Raw genomic sequence first — 15,269 nt, 5'->3', positions numbered from 1 at the left:
TAGGACTTTGGTAACGGAGAGCAGAAGGGAGGTGTTTTGGAAGGTGTTCTACAGAAGGGTCAACGAGAGGGGTGCCTGGGTAGCGCAGTGGTTAAGCATCTGCCTTCGGCTCAGGGCGTGATCCCGGCGTCCTGGGATCGAGCCCCGCATCAGGCTCCTCCGCTGTGAGCCTGCTTCTTCCTCTCCCACTCACCCTGCTTGTGTTCCCTCTCTACCTGGCTGTCTCTCTGTCAAATAAAATCTTTAAAAAAATTAAAAAATTTAAAAAAATTTTAAAAAAGGAGGGTCAACGAGAGCAAGGCACACAGTGTGTATGAGGATGTCTTATCTAGAGAAGTACAAAGAGTCTGTGGCAAAGCAGACTGAAATACTAAATTGGGAACAGATAATGGAGGACCTCGAATAATATGTTAGGGAATTTAATCCTATAGCAAGTTTCCTTTAGAAGATTTCTGAGGAGACTCACAAGATCAAATTGAGTCACAAACTGAACATATATATATATATTTAGTTAGCTAAAACTAAAAACTTGTCATTAACTACCTTATTTATACAAAAAAATTTTTAAACGAAACCAACACGCTCTCTGCCTTTGTCCCTCTCTACATGGAAACAGAGAAGGAGATACATATATATATATATATGTATATATACCTGCAGGGTTTGTTTTTCCCAGGACTTTTCCTGCAAACACTGTGTTCTCCTTGTCCTATGCCTCCTTGCTCTGCTCCTCACAGATTCATACCCCTTTCCGAAGTACGACGCACCAGGGGAACGGCCAGGAGAGCAAGCTAAACGGTTGGAGACTGAAAATCCCAACTGCTTCTCCAGAGAAGAGCTAACGAACAGTCCTTCCATTTCAGAGCATCAGTGGGGTCTGGAGCTCAGTGCACCCCTCACATTTCCACAGAGTGAAACACAATGTGTTCCCGATACTGTGCCATGAATTACAGCAGGAGATAGAGGAAAAACATTTAACACTTCTATAGTGTTTATTGTTATTTACCAGAAGAAAGCAATAGTAAACCAAACATTTATGGGGAAAAAAATTTTTCTTTTTAAACTTCTGCTGCCTGAAGCACGACTAGATTTTACCTAAGTCACTCAAACGGATCGGAAGTAGAAACTGTTGTCCCAGAACAGTAATTTTTTTAATCTCCTTCCCCCTTCCTTGTCAGCCCCTTATTTTGCTTCTGCCTTTGCAATATACTCCCATCAGATGCCAGCCTTGTTCCCAGTTCCACCACCTGGCTCCAGAAGCATGCTGCTGAGACGGTCTCCAAGCTCTGACCCAAGTCGTTGTCTCAATTCCTTGTTCTTCTAGATTATTCTGTTGCCACTTATGCCAGTTCCTTTGGCAGTTGCACCTGTGGATTGGAGTAGTTGAAGAAAAGGGGAAAAAATATTAATCCTGGAAATTCAAGAGTTTGGCAGCCAAAATGATAAAACTTACATGCCTCAGAAGTTGAGAATGGATGAGGAATTTGAGCCAGAAAGCCTCCCCAAATAGAACAACAGTAACAACCACATCTACCATTCCTGGGGCGTTCAGTGCTGCCAGGAACTGATCTAAGGGCTTTAAGCACATGGTGAAGCATATCGTAACTACAAAAGGGCAGATGCTGGAGTCTGCCCGGTTAAAATCCTGGTTCTAGTATTACTAGCTGTGTGGTGCTGGGCGTCCGTTGTCTCAGCTGTAAAATGACAGTAACAGTATGTGACTAACGGACAAGGCTATTTTAAGGATTATATGATATAAAACAAGTTAGTAAGCAACACCACACTTCAAAAACATTTTCTCATTTTATTCTACGATAGCCTTGTAGAGAGGGGACAGGCTCAGAGAGGAGAAGGGATTTCGCACACGGCTCGTTAGTGCCAGAGCAGGATTTGAATCCACTGAAATCTGCCTGATTTCAGTACCCAAGCCTTAACCACAAAAAGTAACACCACAAGAGTATAAAATACATGCTGTTTTATAAACTGGCCTTTCTTTTTGAAGGACATTCCTAATTTGAAGCTCACTTTAATTTTAAAAACAAAGTATTTGGAGAAGCCCCAAGGGCAAAAAAAAGAATTACAAAAGAGTAGCCTAAGTCTGCCTGCCCGGAGGCAGTTTCAAGTGGTGTTACATCTTAGGAGAGTGACTTATTCATCATGCAGGAACCTTCCAGAGGACACTAAAGAAGTATAGAGGACACTCAGAGTTTGTATAATAATGACTAATAATTTTTCTCCTCCTGTTCCCCATATCCACCTGCCAATGTGATGAGCCATTTTGGCCATCTGTTACAGCCCCTTCTGCAGCCAGTTCTCTGCTCACAGCCTTTGGCTGGAAAGATTTCCCAATATCCTTCCCACCAGGGAGACTTCTGATGTGTTACTGCTGCCTGCCCAGCCTTCAAACCAAGGGGTTCTCCACGTGCTTTTGACCCTCTCCGTCCTAGTACCAGACTTTCAAGATGGGAGGGTTGTGACTACACTTTTGTAGGGCTCAACCATGGAGAACACCGACAGTGACGAACACCAGTGACCCCAAAATACAATGCCAGGTAGTTAAAATAACTACAACACCGCAACAAATAATTAAAACTGTGTTCTTTCTATTGTTGAATGGAAAAAAAGCATTTCACATAATGCTATTCCACGTATACGTTTATATGCAGGGGAGGGATCCAAATTAAGAGAAATATTTTATTTTATTTTATTTTTTTTAAAGATTTTATTTATTTGTTTGACAGAGAGACAGCCAGCGAGAGAGGGAACACAAGCAGGGGGAGTGGGAGAGGAAGAAGCAGGCTCCCAGGGGAGGAGCCTGATGTGGGGCTCGATCCCAGAACGCTGGGATCACGCCCTGAGCCGAAGGCAGACGCTCAATGACTGAGCCACCCAGGCGCCCCTAAGAGAAATATTTTAAAAAGCAAAATGCAGCACTGACTCAACATAGTAAACCCAGATACACATTGACATATTCAAGATATAACCAAGCTCGCAATTCAGATCACTTTGAAAAAGAATCCCTGGTTAGCTATCGTTGGTCAGCTATTTGGAAAAGAAATAACAAAGTGGGTTTCTTGCTCCCTACTTACTTCTAAATTTAAGCATTTAATTCATCTGTATTATGGAATATTTTTTTAAAAACCATAAACTATAAAAGCGGCAATAAAAGATGGGCAAATATTTTAGGAAACTTCAAAAGAAGCCATTTTAAGCAGAACACGAAAGACAGAAACTAGAAAGGAAAAGAGAGCTAACTTCAATGTTACATAAAACTTACAAACACATGAGAATCAGCTTGCCGTATTGTTAGGGGGCCCCGTTCCCCCTTCATTTGTTGGTTAAAATTAGTTTCAGAAAAGCATGTGTGGCTAGCCTTACACAGGGCGCGCACATACATACACTCACGGAGACCGGGGCAGGAAGAGAAGAGCCATCTCAGCAGGGGCTAGTTCACTGGGCATGTCAAGTTGAATTGCTCTCAGTCAACACCTCGGTGGGTGTCCAGGAAGAGAGGAGGAAGGCCTACTCCGAGGACTTCAGAATCTACCAGGAGACCCGCACTGTACCCATAAGGGTGCTCAACCTGAAGCAGAATGTGGGAGATGCTCTAAGAGGGGTACCGATGAAGGGTCGTGGAAATACAAAGGGAGCGTATTCACTACTGATGGTTTGTTTGGTTTCTTTTGCGGTAAGAAGTCCTATTTGAGCCACGCCTGTTTGGATAGCTTTCAACAGATAGAAATAGAACTAAGGTCATTCGAGCAGAGGGTACGGAGGCAAGCAAATTCCCCCGTTCAGGGGGATATATCAGGGGATGTGGTTTGCTGTGGCTGTCACAGAGTTATGGCTGTCCGTGTGGTGTTCACATAGGCAGTGTCAGCATCACCAAGGATCTGCAGAGAAATGCAAATTCTCAGGCGCCGTCCAAAACCTATTGAGTCAGGAACTCTAGAGATGGGTTCGGGAATCTGTACTCAGCCTTCCAGGTGATTCTGATGGATGCTAAAATTTAAGAATCACTATCACAGACTTCAGAAACGTGGTACACCATAAACTCTTTTTCCCACTAGGTATTAGGAAAAGGCAGTTCTTATGCTGTGTAATTCTGGTCAACCTGTGCTCTGCTCTTTCAGGAGGAGTTTGAAATGTTACATAACTCTTACCCATGGAGACTTCCTTCATAAGGAACTGATGGAACAAATAAAATAAGGAACAAAAAAACAGGGCAGGGAAAAAAACTTGTTGAAGACAACTCTGGGGCTTTAGACCTGAATGCGTGAGAGAAGGGAAAGAACAATGAACAGAGGCAACCAGAAACATAAATAGACCTCAACTCAAGAGGTTGGCTGGGGAAAGACTGAACGAAGGTGCTAAGAAAACTTCAGTGATCTAAGCCGAAAGAGAGATCCGGGGAGTGTCCTAGATTATGTGACAACTGAAACAAAGGGAGAAGATAAAATGGGAAAGAGAAGGAAATTGCAAAAGTACAGAATCCAGAAATCCTAAACAGAAAGATGATCTTGTTAATGAGGCAAAGAAGAAATGGCCAGAGATGGAGATGAAGACTTGAGTCTATAATGTCCCATTTCATAATTGTAACAACTGCCGATATGTCATGGAGTCCTTGGCTAACTAAGGCTGCTTTTAATATTATTAAACTGAAGTCTTTCCAAAGGAGAAATTTAGCTGTGCTTTTAGCAACTGAGTGGAAACAATCCAGATAAACATAGGTGAACCCAAAGTGAAATTGAGTGAATGTTAAAATTTTTCAAGATAAAAGGAAATCATACATTTGCCAGGGAGGGGTAAGCCTCAGAATGACTCAGTTATTAACTTACCAGGAAATGAATTCGTGATTATCGAATGAATTTACTTTGTTAGACAAGACAGAGAGTTTAAAAACACCTAAAAACAAGAACAAAACAAACTAAAAAATTCTACAGGAGCCAAATAAGTAATGCAAACGAGTGAAACAGGCCAAGTGTTGGCCATTAGGGCATGGTGGAGACTGAGAGAAACTGGAGAGTCCATTACCTATCTCAAGGGAGAAGCCAATGCCAGAGCCAGCTGATGAATGCCATACAAATGCAAGCCCATTGTGGCCAGCTCTGATGTTTCAAGTGGTGCCAGATATCTAAATGGTATTAGGTGATATTTTAAATTTTTTACAACAATATCCAAGCCAAACGCTACAGGCCTGCAGATTGGGCTGATGGTCTGCCAGTTCTCCATACTTGGCGCACAGAATACATCTCTCTTAAACGGATTAAATGGGCAGCTTCTTGGAAGAGGTAGCATTTAAGTGAAGCAAGTGTACAGATTTTCCTTTATTCTTTGCTATCAACTTCATTTCAAGGAGCCCGTGCCCAGAGCATGACATGGGGAGAGAACAGGCATTGAAATGAAAAAATACAATTAAAAAATATAAACGGATTGCTTGATTGGATATGTTTTGCAAATGCAAAAATACTATTTCCAAGTCTATGAGAGGAAAATAGAAAACTTAAAAAGGAAAACAAGACTAAGATGAAATAATTTGTAAGTGTGTTTTTGGACAGTCAAGATTCCAGGTAGGAGCCTCAGTTAAAAACAAAAATCTCAACAAAAATGAAATCTTGCCATTTGCAATGATGTCGATAGAACTAGAGGGTATTATGCTAAGCGAAATAAGTCAGAGAAAAACAAATACCATACGATCTCACTGATATGTGGAATTTAAGAAACAAAACAGAGCATAGAGGAAGAGAGGAAAAAATAAAACAAGACGAAATCAGTGAGGGAGACAAAACATAAAAGACTCAATCATAGGCAACAACAAACTGAGGGTTGCTGGAGGGGGAGGGGTGGGGGGATGGGGTAACAGGGTGATGGGCATTAAGGAGAGCACTTGATGTAATGAGCACTGGGAGTTATATGAGACTGATGAATCACAGGCCTGTATCTCTGAAACCAATAATACATTATATGTTAGTTAATTGAATTTAAATTTTAAAAATGTTTTAAAAAATCACATTTCAAATTATGCTTTAATTCCAACCTCATACTTGAAAACCCAGGGGTTTGGAGGGCATCTCTGTCCACCAGCGCAATAGGGGGGAGAAAAACCTAAAAACCTTTAGTTTCACTTTTCCAAAGTCAGTGCTGTTAGGTCTCATTTGACAGGCTAAGAATATCCCTTTCTGCTGGGATTTTGCGATATCACCACCAATGGCGTTTTCAATATTTCACTCAGTCTAAGAGGCACATTGTGTGACATTTCCACAGCCCCAAAATCAGAAAGCACCTTACAGTCCGTGGTGCTTTACAACAGTTGACTGCAGACTCAAGCACAAACACACCACAGCCTTCTACACTATCAGCGTCTCCATTAACTACACACGCAGATGTTTTGCCATTTACTTTTTGAAGAACGACAAAACCAACTTGACAAAATGTGATGGGTACATAACAATTTTTTTGTATTATTTTTGAACTTCTGCAAGTCTAAAATGACTTCAAAATAAAAAGACTATCTTCTAGAAAGATCACACTATATGATTCAGCGTGAGAGCAGAAATTTATTGTGTATGTAGCAAGGCTCACAATTTGATCAGTGCGGAGCAAAGGGACATTAGTGGAGTGAATTTTGGTCAGTGGGATGATGCGTTTTCATATATATATATATATATATATATATATATATATATTTTTTTTTTTTTTTTTTTTTTTTTTTGCAGAGCACCCTATAGGACTACGAGGATGAAGTTGTGTGACAGTCTCTATCTTAGGCACATGCAAAGAGTTGCCTCTCACAGGCCAGGCGGGTGAAAGCAGGAGAAATTGCCAATCCCTTGGAACAGATAAAAGACATTTCAAAGCAGAGGCTGATATGAGAGACCATCATTCAAAAAATCATGTCAGAGTTTGCTTTGAAGTTGTTTTTTTCTTAGTGGACATTAAGTACAAACAAAATACAGCTTGAAATGGACAGCAGTTTAGAACTAACTGAAAATAGAAAAGGTAGCAGTTCTCCAGGGGTTGTGTTTTCGTAGTTATCTTCGTGGAATTTATTTTCATGTTTTTTGTCCTAGAATCTGGACTCAAAGTTGAAGTGTTCTCAGTTGACTAAAATAAAAGGCAGAGTGTCCTGACTGTGGAAATTACAAAACCAAGACCGTAAGCTCTGTGAGGTCAAGCCTGTGCCTGTCGTATTCACGGCTGTATCCCTGTCTCCTCTGACAGTACCTGACACGCAGGCGTACTACGTACGTATGTGCTGCATTAACGAATACGTGAATGGGTAGAACGAAACAGACTCCAGGATAAGCAGATGGCTCAGAAGAACACTCCCTCGGAAGGCAAGGGAATTGGGTCAGATAATCATCTGAACTTCATTCTTTCTTCTACTCTGAATCCACAGGCCACCTCTAATGTAGATTTTAAAAAGACTTCCCTTGTTCTCTTGGGGCACCTGGGTGGTTCAGTTAGTTAAGTGTCCGACTCTTTTTTTTTTTTTAAGATTTTATTTATTTGAGAGAAAGAGAGCGAGAGCGTGCACACTAATGGGGGTGGAGGAGAGGGAGAGGGAGAAGCAGGGCAGGCTCCCCGGCGAACAAGGAGCCTCATGAAGGTCTCAATCCCAGGATCTTGGGATCATGACCTGAGCCAAAGGCAGACGCTTAACAGACTGAGCCACCCAGGCGCCCCATGTGTCTGACTCTTGATTCACCCAGGCGTCCCACATGTCTGACTTATGATCTCAGGATCATGAGATCGAGCCCAACATCGGGCTCTGCACTGGGCATGGAGCCTACTTAAGATTCTCTCTCTCCTTCTCCCTCTGCCCCCCCGCTCTAAAAAATAGATTAAAAAAAAAAAACAAAAAAAAACCTCCTCTTCAGTCTTTTCAGACTGTTATTTTCTGATGGTACAGCCTCCCACGCAGCTTGGATGTACTTTACCAATGACTGGTTACAGAGTGACAGAGCTAGTTTCTCTCAAATCAACACCCCAATCCACCCCCCTACAGGGGTCTGGCTGCCTGGAGAAGAGCAGGTGCAGAAAGTCTTGATGCAGTACCCAAGGGCAGGCAAAGAACTCTCGCCTGACCTCAGGGGACCTCTAGTGTTCTCACCCTGGCTTCTACCCTAGGAAGAATTAGAATCCCTCTACAACACAGTGGAAAGTCATCTTTGATTTAGAAGAAGGGAATGCTGTCAATTCTGCATTACCAGGAGATGGAAATAAGGGACATACATCTATATAACACATCTTGAAGAAATTGTGACTGCCTATGGTGAAATAATAGATGGACTATTTTGGCTAAATTTTACACTAGGTAAAATAACTGTATTAAAACAATACAGTTCATTATCAACTACCTGTGACCTTTGGACTCACACCTTTCAGATTCCAAAAATGCTATCATAGTAATGACAAAAAACAAAACAAAACAAAAAAAAAACCCAACCTATTTCTTCAACTTCACCTGCAAGGAATAACATATTTTCACGTATCAGCAGCAGTTAATCATGAATCACTGTGAACATTAAAAGTGAAATAATAGTCAAAACTCCATTAATTCATGGTGTTGCTAACCTGAAGTTTACCATTTGTCTGGCCACCTAGAAAGTAAAGAGTATATAAATGCAATTACAGGTAGTCTCTCTTCATCTACTAAAAAAGAACCAACTATTTTTAAACATTTTGGAAGCACTCCGTTATTTCCAAACGATGGGCCTAATTTAGGCTTCGCCCTTACTTATTCCTGTAGGAGGTTCCTCGAGATCTCTGGAGGTCAGCTCTGCAGCCGGGGTGAATAAACGCTTGACCCTGGACCTGGAGCTGAATTTCAGTGTCAACTCTACCACTTTCTAGCTCTATCTCCCATACATGGTATTGCACTTCCCTAAGCCTCAGTTTCTCTTTTATAAAATGGGGAGAATAGTACTTACCTCCTAGGGTTGTTAAGATGACGAGTTAATTCATACAATGCATCTGGCCTATAGTAAGTGCTTAATAAACATTAGCTGTGACTATTATTGTTAAAAGCTGTCTAGATGGATGCATGTCCTAGGGGATAACTAGGAATTTCGGTCCCCTGGTAACGCTGATGGGCTTCCTGCAGTTAGTCACCACCAGTGAGACTCCCCTTGTGTTAAAATGAGCAGGGGGTAGAGGTGGGCCACACTGACTGGGGCTTGTTCACCATTTCTCCATCCCTCTACTTACGGGCTTAAGATAGGCGACATTGCTGTGACGAATGTCATTCAAGAGCTGATCTCTGGGAGTCATTTCCACCAGCGGGGGTGGCCTATTTCTCGGCACCGGTTTGAGCGTTCTGATGACATCTTTGAGGTTGGTCTTCTCCGGTGGTTCTCTGGCCTCGGGCATCCGAGATTTGCGCTGGATCCTCTTCAGCTTCACCACTCGGAAGGAGTCAGGGTCCGTCCGGTACTTCGGGGGCTGTGACGGCTGCTTCATTTCATTCTGTCGACCGAAGGGGGCCGCTTGGGGGTTGGGAGGCTGAAGAGGAGGCTGGAGGAACTCCTGCATCCTGGGGTCGGGCATGGGTCCTCCCAACCTCTCCCACATTCCAGGTGGCAGCCCCAACCCGTTCTCCAACATGGCGATCAACTTCCTCTGCTCCTTGAGCTGCTGCTGCTTTTGTTCCTCGTGTCTTTTCTGCCTTTGCTTGTCCTGATTCCTGGTGAGCAGATTGGTTACCACCATTCTGGGACCCGGGAGCTCAAAATGGTAGCCCACCTTCAGGAGAGTGGTGTTCGCCTTTAGCAGCCTGGATATTTCCATTTCGGCATGGTGGCCCAGCATGTGTCTTTGATTGTGAAACCGAAGTTCGGTGAGCGTCTCGTTGAACTGGAGGCACCTCATGATGGCCACGATTCCTTTACCTGTGATGAAATTGGACTCGATGTTGAGAGTGGTAATGCTCCTATTTTCCCGCAGCATGTTGGCCAAGGCGAACGCCACGTTCTCATCCGCGCCCACGTTGGCTAAACTGAAGGTTTTGACGTGTTTGTTTTTCTTCATTGCGTTGACAAAGTCCAGTAACATCTCCTTGGGGATGTTTTCAATGTTGTTCAGGTTGAGCTCCTTCATGTCAGGGTCATTCTGTCTAACGCGCCTCAAGCTCCCGTCCAGGTCTGTTTGGTTTCCCGAAGGCCTTGCACTTACCTTTAGAAAACTCGTATCTAGGGCTAACTTCTTGGGATCTAATTTTGATATTTTTTTCTCACTTTTTCCTTGGGCCTCTGGTCTGTCTTTCTGTTCTCCACTTGGCTTCTTAGCTACTTGTGGGCAGCTGCTCTCACCGTTTCTGATCTGCTCCTTTACCCTGCCTTGCACTCCTCTTTGTGGCTTCTCCACGCTTTCTTCGCTGTCGTCTTCTCCTTCCTCATCTTCATCCTCGTCATCTTCATCCTCATCATCTTCGTCCTCGTCATCCTCGTCCTCATCATCCTCGTCTTCTCCTTCATCTTCTTCACCATCAGCATTGTCGGTTTTCTGGACATTGTTGCTGCCCTTTGATTCTCTTCTATTTGCAGCTATTTCATTGTTGAGCTTTTCTTTTAAATACTGGGACACACTTTTGTTACTTTTGCCTACTTCTTCATGCTGCTCTTGAGGGTCCACCTAAAAGAAGAGGTTTATGAGGGTTAGGACACGTGGCAATGGAGAAACAGGAAACAGAGCAGTTGCTACCGGAAATAAGAGATTTACCAGGAAGTAAAGCAAAATAAATGGTGTGTATAGTATTCCATTTGTGTGTGTATGCATATAAATATATAAAAACACATATACAACATATAAGAGCTTATAAATGTACAGGAAAAACAAGTCTGTTATAATGTTTACCCGATTAGTAGTTCTCTCTTAGGAAGAGAGGAAACCATTAAGGTATAACTGGGAAGGGAGCGGGACCTGGCAGGCTCAGTCAGTGCAGCATGTGACTCCTGATCTCAGGGTTGTGAGTTCAAGCCCCACTTTGGGTGTAGAGATTACTTTAAAAATAAAATCTTAAAAAAAAAACATAACTGGAGAAAGGATGCATTTTGGGGGATTTTGTTTTTACATTATGTAATTCTAAAGTGTTTGAGTGTTTTCTAAGAACAAAATACACATATTAGTTTTGTAAGCAAGTATAATCTAAATAAAGGTGAACTTTTATAGTCATACTACAGATACTTACAAACACACATTTTTTTGGTTGTGTTTATCTCATTCCATATGGTAAAATGAAACCTAATTTTGTTTTTGGATTCTGTATTGTTTTTTAAAATGGTGTTCAATTCTAGAAGTGGTCCAAAAATTATTTGCTTTGAAAACCTTATGGAGTTATCTATCAGTACACTGAAGTCTTTGTTTTACATATAGCCAAATAGGCATTTTTGTGTTCGATACTTCTGGGTTACACAAGTTACTTATTGCCCTAAACAAAATTTACATTCCCAGCATACCTGATAATCTAGTGCAATGTGTATGTCAACTTTCCCTGGAAATGTAACATATTATGGGGAAAATGAGAGCACTTTGATACTCTGAAATATAATAAAGACCTAGACTTGGATTTTTTGTCTCCTTGGCTCTATGACAACAGCTCTGACTACCCCAAGAACAGGATCATGAGTCCAGTTTCTTTTGAAACAAAGTGTCTAGGGGGCAGTGCCAGCTACAAAAGAGGGCGGGATTATACAGATATTTAGAAACAATTGCCTAGTCTAGAAAGGAAATCGGCAGTCTCTAAACAATGATGTTTATTAGATTCTTGCCCGTCAGTTAGTGTGCTTTCCTATACCGCATGTGTACCTCACAGGTGTCATTTCAAAAGCTGGCGTAGCATTTTCAAGCAAGAACTTGATCTTCTTGCTTACAACATATGTAGGTTGGAAGTGACGGTTGACAGCAGTCATCCTAACCACCTTAAAGCCTTCCCCTCTGCATTTTTCATCTGTCCCAGCAGGGGGAGCCAACCATCAAGTTGTTTAAATTATACCAAGGGACGACAAAGTGTTCAAAGTACCCACTTTTCTTTTTCTGGAATTTGCATTCAGATAGAATTGGGTTTTACTCCAACTGTATAATATATTCACTCCAAATATCCGCAGATTGTACCTTAAACTCCAACCTGACCAAACTAGCAATTTCTTAAGTTTAGTACACATTTAGACCAGTTTATAAGTTTCCTTAATTACAGCCCCCGTGATAGCAATGTGACAAGACATACCTGTATCCGCAGGCATAAGTAAAAGAGTCTTTACCTGCGGGGATCTTGGTCTTCTTTGGCTGTGTCATTTTTAAGTGGAACATCAAGAAAAAGTATGCTGATATACAATAGATTCATAGATTCAACCACAATTCTAGTGTTCGTATAAGAAATATATTTCAGAAAGAACTTTTACAACTGTTTAATAGCTGTCAATTTCTAAATGTATTACTGATACCATATAAACTGTGTTAATATGGAATTTTTTTTGGTTTTAACTTGGTTGAACTGCAGGTTATGTGGCAGGACTTGAGAAGGGCTCGGACGCCCTTGCAGTTGTACGTGAAATACTGCCAATGAATGTATAAGCAGAAGGAGGGGGACAGAGCTTTCATCAGCTTTTCAGAGCAGCCTTAAAAGCCTTCAAAAAAGGAGTTAAGGACAAATGGTAATAGTTTATGAGTTAATGCATTAAGTACCACGTCTGTAGAATCAGGCTTTCCCATACAGTGAGCCCCACAGCCATTTTTTTTTTTTTAAGAGAGATATTTACAAGAAAACTACCACTTTTCCTTCCCAGTTATACCATGTAAGTGTTTCAGGAAGTTCCAATCCGGCACCAGATTAAATGCTATGATTTAATCTAGCAGTGGCAACAAAACAAGGCCAAACACGAAGTCTTGAGAAATGACAGTTGCCCCATGGACTCCTGTCGCTGGGGCCCAGGCAGCCGTTTCTCTGCTGTATACAAATCCCTGATTACCTGGGACGGCACAAAGGTGACAGGGACACGTTCGTCTTCCAGCATGCGTCTGGATGCCTTTTGCCAATACATGTAATCCATAAGAGACTTATGGTCAAAGTTTCCCGTGGGCGGCTTGTCCGTCTGATCCTTCTGAATCATTCCTACAGGAAGCCTGGGGTCAGGGGCCATCACTTCCATTTCCGACTGCAGTTTTCTCAGCTCTTCAGGGGACAAGTTGGCCAAGATTGCATCTTCATCAATCTCCTCATCAAAGAGTTCTTCTTGATCTGAATTCCTGCTGTGTTCTGACATGATTGTTTTTTCCTATAGTTTTCTCTGTTACTAGAAAAGGAGAAATAATCAAAGACTCCCAGAATAATCAAAAACTCTCAAGGAATTCCCCCAGTGAAAAAGCATTCCAGGCTCACAGTACTTAAAGAGATTTTCCCCCCTGAGGATCCCAGTGGCGTGTGCTGAGCAGCTAGGGGGGACTGCAGCTAAGCTCACGCCGTATCTATATTAAGCAGGGTTTGGCTGGATAGGGTCAGTTTATGAAAGTACTGTGCTGCTCTCATTTTGGCAACTTGAGTCAGCTGTGCAAATCCATCTGACATTTCAGCGCAGCTGCTGAGGTCTGCCAGTGAGTAACAGGTCTAGAGAACCTCTACGAGAATAAAATCAGTGCTCTTCCTCTATACTGTCGTACCCGAGTGCATGCAGCCCATACCCACACAGCCCAGCACTACAGGGGAGACCGCTTCTTTTTATTTAGATCACTAAAGCAACTTACAAGATTTTGGAAAGAAGATCGACCCAGCGACTGGAGTTCTGAAGGGAAAACTTCACTTGCGGGTGAAACTGAAGCTCTCAGGGCTTCCCTCTTCCCTCCAGTGTGACACTGGAAGCAAACCGGCACACAGCAGAGCAGAGGTCTGGCTATGTTACTCATTCCCTGCGTAAGCTGAACCTTTGCAAGATGTCCTTATCTGCATCGAGGTCCTGTGATCTAACAGATGGGGACAACCAGCGCTTGAATTTCCACTATAAGCGAGGAGTTTAATATTTTAAATAATTTGTTTCTCTTACTAAGTATCCATTAAGCTAGGATAAATTGAAGTGGATCACAAATGAAATGGAACAAACCCCAAACTGGTGAAGTGCTGGAAGAAACCATGAGAGGGTATTTTTTTTTTTAATACTCTCAGAGGACAGTATTTGTCTAAATGACAAATGCACATTTTTTTGACCCAGCAATTCCTCTTTTGGGAATGTATCCTACAGATATACTGTAGATAGGGGTGAAATGACAGGTGCACAGAATTATTCAACAGAACCATATAGAACAGTATGTACTGTATGGTGACTAACATAATAAAAAATCATTAAATAAAAAAAAAGAACAGTATGTATTATATGCTGTTATCTGTACGATAAGGGGTAAAAGAATATAGGCATATATACACAGATTTTATCAACATAACAGATCCTTGGAAAGATATACAAAAAACCATTACCCTCAGTACTTTTGGAGAGAGGAGCAGCTTGTCTGGGAAACCGGGCTAGGAAAGATCTTATTACTGTATACCCTTTCATAATTGCCAGCTTTGGGACTTCATGAACATAATGCTTAGTCAAGCACTTAATGTTCATTTCAATGCTTATTCAATGCTTATTTGTACACTTATTGTACAAAAATTAAGATAACACAGGGAAGTATAAAGAAAATAAAATTTCCCCCTTATGTCACCATTAAGAGCTACCACTATTAATATTTTGGTTCATTCTTCCAGTCCATTCTTCCAGGCATATGAACTAAATATTCTTTTGTCATCTGTTTTTTTTTTTTTTTTTGGCTTACAAAATCAGGATTTTTCCATAGCATTTTTACTACTATTACATAATGTTTAATAGCTCTCTGTTAAGACTCCTTATACGAACATACCATAATTTATGTAAGCAATCCCCAATTGTTGAAGATTTGGACTGTTTTCAATTCTCACACGCACAGGGAGTTCTTTAATAAACATCCCCTATAGTTAAATAATTATACATGTGTAAGGTTATTTCCTTAGGGTAAGGTGAATACATTCTAAGAAGTGCAATTGCTGGGTCCAAGATTATGAAGAAATGGAAGGCTTTTCATATGCTTAAGTGATCTGCTCAATATTTTTGCAAATCATCCCCAACACAGATATATATTGAATTATTTGCAGGTTACATATACAACTATTCTAATATATCACTTATAGATATTTATAATACACATGATTAAATATTCTTAAGCGTATAATATTCATAATCATAAATGTTAATTTTTGGCAT

General features: G+C 41.4%; 1 protein-coding gene across 2 annotated transcripts; it reads right to left on the bottom strand.

Moving 5' to 3' along the window:
- Positions 1-968: 968 nt before the first annotated feature.
- On the bottom strand, positions 969-13,894 carry LMOD3 (leiomodin 3). 2 transcript variants are annotated; one of them, XM_045808063.2, is made up of 4 exons: positions 13,738-13,894; positions 12,966-13,289; positions 9,211-10,632; positions 969-1,367 (listed from the first exon to the last, which is right to left on the bottom strand). In XM_045808063.2, the coding sequence occupies exons 2-4, from the start codon at positions 13,257-13,259 to the stop codon at positions 1,341-1,343; spliced, it is 1,743 nt and encodes a 580-aa protein (XP_045664019.1). In that variant the 5' UTR covers positions 13,260-13,289; positions 13,738-13,894; the 3' UTR covers positions 969-1,340. The 2 variants fall into 2 exon arrangements, with proteins under 2 accessions (XP_045664019.1, XP_045664018.1); XM_045808062.2 differs by lacking the exon at positions 13,738-13,894 and having other exon boundaries at positions 12,966-13,464.
- Between the last annotated feature and the right edge of the window lie 1,375 nt (positions 13,895-15,269).

Source organism: Ursus americanus, chromosome 14 (assembly GCF_024610735.1).
Source record: "Ursus americanus isolate L20-20 chromosome 14, mUrsAme1.1.p, whole genome shotgun sequence".
NCBI lineage: Eukaryota > Metazoa > Chordata > Mammalia > Carnivora > Ursidae > Ursus > Ursus americanus.
This window is presented reverse-complemented; position numbering and strand designations above follow the sequence as displayed.